The sequence below is a fragment of the Theobroma umbraticum genome, unplaced genomic scaffold (assembly GCF_002168275.2).
Source record: "Theobroma umbraticum cultivar Fairchild unplaced genomic scaffold, ASM216827v3 scaffold_204.0, whole genome shotgun sequence".
In the NCBI taxonomy this organism is placed as follows: Eukaryota; Viridiplantae; Streptophyta; class Magnoliopsida; order Malvales; family Malvaceae; genus Theobroma; species Theobroma umbraticum.
In genome coordinates this window covers 2,291,040-2,294,202 of record NW_018397267.1, presented here as the reverse complement: position 1 = coordinate 2,294,202, position 3,163 = coordinate 2,291,040, and the positions used below count along the sequence as shown (strand labels likewise).

The 3,163-nt window shown below is 41.8% G+C and overlaps 1 protein-coding gene across 1 annotated transcript; it reads right to left on the bottom strand.

The window, feature by feature from the left end:
* Nucleotides 1–988: 988 nt before the first annotated feature.
* AGP31 (arabinogalactan protein 31) lies at nucleotides 989–2,855 on the bottom strand. The gene is made up of 2 exons (XM_021438609.2): nucleotides 2,095–2,855; nucleotides 989–1,508 (listed from the first exon to the last, which is right to left on the bottom strand). The coding sequence occupies exons 1-2, from the start codon at nucleotides 2,849–2,851 to the stop codon at nucleotides 1,213–1,215; spliced, it is 1,053 nt and encodes a 350-aa protein (XP_021294284.2). The 5' UTR covers nucleotides 2,852–2,855; the 3' UTR covers nucleotides 989–1,212.
* Nucleotides 2,856–3,163: the final 308 nt, after the last annotated feature.

Here is a 3,163-nt window from a genome sequence, read left to right as displayed (position 1 = left end):
GCAATCTTCATTCATCAGTCAAGGTTCAAGGGGCCACATGGGTATGAATCTGTGTTTGCACAGCTTATAAGAATAGCAATACTTGCCATCCAGTTGATGTGGTTTCAGACTAGTAGATGATGATATCACTATGACTGTTCAAGCAAATAAAAGCCCTCTCGAGGTTTTCTGAAAAAGGATGGCTAACCAGCTTCCCCCCTCTCCCCCGCTTGAAACAGTGAGAGATTGGGGGCTGCAGGGAAACTAGTCCAGCAGTTGACACCGAAAGCTGAATCTTTTAGTATCCCACAATACTTTCAGAAATGCTCGTAAGATAGGATCATAATATAGGTGTTAGTACTAGTAGTGATACCTATCCAAAAATAGGTAAGAGCTGCCCAAAATGAAGAACAGAAAACAATCAAAAGCGTAATCTTAATATTTTTTACTCGACCCTGTCTAAATTCTTTCAAACATGAGTTGCCTTTCATCGGTAATAAAAGGGAAAAATATAAAAGAGCGTTTCATCTAGATTCGTATGACCCTGTTAAGGTTTGGACTGACTGTTACACTGTAATTTTCACTTTGGCATCACCGAAAGCAACAACTGGGGTAACCCTATCCCCACATCCATCATGAGCATACTATTTCTTGTCGTTTGCCAAGAGAAACTATGGGACTCACTTACAACATGACAACTAAGATTTGAATTGGCCAAATCAAAGAGGTAGCAAAAGGCTACCTCTAATTATGTGTACTTGCTGGTATGTTCATTCTTTTTTATAGTTTTTAATAAAGGAGGATTATAGTACTTATATATCCCTATAAAGAGTCACATGTCTGCCACGAGGCAGACCACATACACTCTGTCCATGAGTACCATATTTTTCCTTGTCCTGATAACCATTGATAATTGAGATTATCCCCATCTCCCTAGAGACATCTTTGTTATTCATCAGGAAAACTAGAAAGAAAAAAGTTTGAATCATTGATAGAAATAAAATCTATGTAGTAGTTAAAAGAGCAATCCATTGATTATTCAATTACTAATCTATTCCATTTATGACTGTTATTTATTGTTCACCCAAAGCAACACACTAAACAAAATGCCATTACAATAAGAAGCTAGGGGAAACTTGTAAGTAGCTGATAACACATAAAGAACAACAATGGAAAAGGGTAGGACAACAATGGAAAAGGATGAGAGAGCTCAGAAGTGATGAGATTCCAGTTCTAGTAACATTTGGGTTCGAAAGCAAATGGCCCAACGCTGAAGAGCATGAATGGGATCTTGTTTGCAATAAATGGCTTCTCAGGCCTCAAGGTGGCGCCCTGCAACCCGTTGTTGAGATTTGATGGCCTACTGCATGAAGCCAACGGTGATGATACTAGGGAGACTGTGCATTTGTGGGCTCCAAAGCTGGTGATGCTCTTCGGTGCTTCCAGGAAGAAATAGCCGTTCTTGTCAGTCTTGGCTTGGACCACTTGCTTGTATTTCGTATTCTTGCATGTTAGCTTTACAATGGCACCTGCCAAAACCAATGCCAGGGTGCTCAGTGAGCCAGTAATCGAGTATAGGGTAATATTTCTCTGTCCAACGGTTAAAAGCAGAATTGTTGTGTTTTCAACATAGGGTGCCAAAAGAATGCATGCCAGCCGTGATGCTACGTTCACCTAGAAGTATGAGCTATGTTTGAAAAAAGGTAAAGTTTTGCTGCTTTTAACCCATAAAACGCCAAGCTGTTGACGTTACTCAAGACTTGGAAGTTGGAACCAAAAGACAAGCTTTTCTCTCTCTTAACTCAAAATTCAAAATGCAAGTTTTTCATTCAAACAAAATGAAAGTGACACCAGGATTCAGGAATCATAGCGTCTCTAAATGCAAAAATAATTATGTACATGCATGCATGATTCTAACATTGTTTACTTGTAGGGAGAAAGGCATGCTAAACCAAAATGATATTATCCCATAAAATAAAAAGACTGTAGCTCATGATTCTCAATGCAAATGAAGGAAACCACTGAAGCACTCTTCTTTCAGTGAATATAGGGTTTTGTTTAAAAGAAACTTTGCTTATATATTTTTAGCAATATCAAAATAGGTTTGGGACTGACCAAAGATTGGTTTAGCTCCCAACAGGGTGTCAACTCCAGCGTACTTGCATGACTTGCAATAAACAACGCCCTGAACTGCCACGAGACTCCTTGGAGGCTTTGGGTAAGTGGGTGGCTTAGCCGGAGGATGAGCTGGTGGGTATGTTGGAGGGTGAACCGGTGGCTTAGTCGGGGGATGAGTTGGTGGCTTAGTTGGAGGCTTCACTGGAGGGTGAACTGGGGGCTTAGTTGGGGGCTGAGTTGGTGGCTTAGTTGGAGGGTGAACCGGTGGCTTGGGTGGTGGGTAAGTTGGTGGGTGAACTGGTGGCTTGGGTGGAGCTGTAGTTGGCGGCTTGGGGGGAGAGTAAGTTGGCGGCTTGGGTGGTGGATAAATTGGTGCAGGAGTCGGGGCTTTAGGTGGGTAGCTTGGCGGCTTAGTGGGTGGAGGGGTGGGTGGATGAGGATGGGGGTGAGGGTGGTGGTGGTGGTGGTGATGACTTGGTGGGGGACTAGGTGCCATCACAGGAGAAATAGGCTGGTGAGATCCTTCATGGTAATGAGGAGGCAAAGCCTCAGGCAAAATTTGACCCGACACTCTGAAGCTGCTCACTAAGAGCAGTGAAAGCTGCAGAAGCAAAACAGCTTTAGCTGCTGCTACAAACACCATGTTTTTGCTTAAGCTGTATACAAAAGGAAGATGATGAAGCTGGAATGCTCTAGGCTGGGAATTTATAGTGGTTAAGCCGTGATTCTCTGCGGTTTTTATTGATGAAATCATGTTTTATAATGGCGTGGGGTAAGGTTGTAGGCTACTATACACTATTCAGAAAAAGAGAACAAAGGAAAAAGAAAGAAGTATTTTTTTCTCTTGTTTAGTTTATTCAAGTCTTTGAAAATAGGGTTCATGTCTTTAAATGCACTACACCAAATTGGAACATTAGTTTTTGCTTTTATGGCACAGAGCTTCTTCACGTGCAGACAGATACAGAGAGAGAGAGAGAGAGAGAGAGATTTGAACTAAAGAATGGTAAAAAATTAATGGAATTTTGCCCATGCTGCAAGGCAATGTAGAAGTTTCCAAGGACTTCGA

What these genes read in the sequence shown, in the direction of transcription:
- AGP31 (XM_021438609.2), bottom strand. Translation starts at nt 2,851, where the DNA reads ATGATTTCATCAATAAAAACCGCAGAGAATCACGGCTTAACCACTATA. An exon ending in GGGAGCTAAACCAATCTTTG is followed by an intron (nt 1,509 to 2,094) that starts GTCAGTCCCAAA and finishes TGGTTTTGGCAG; the next exon opens with GTGCCATTGTAAAGCTAACA.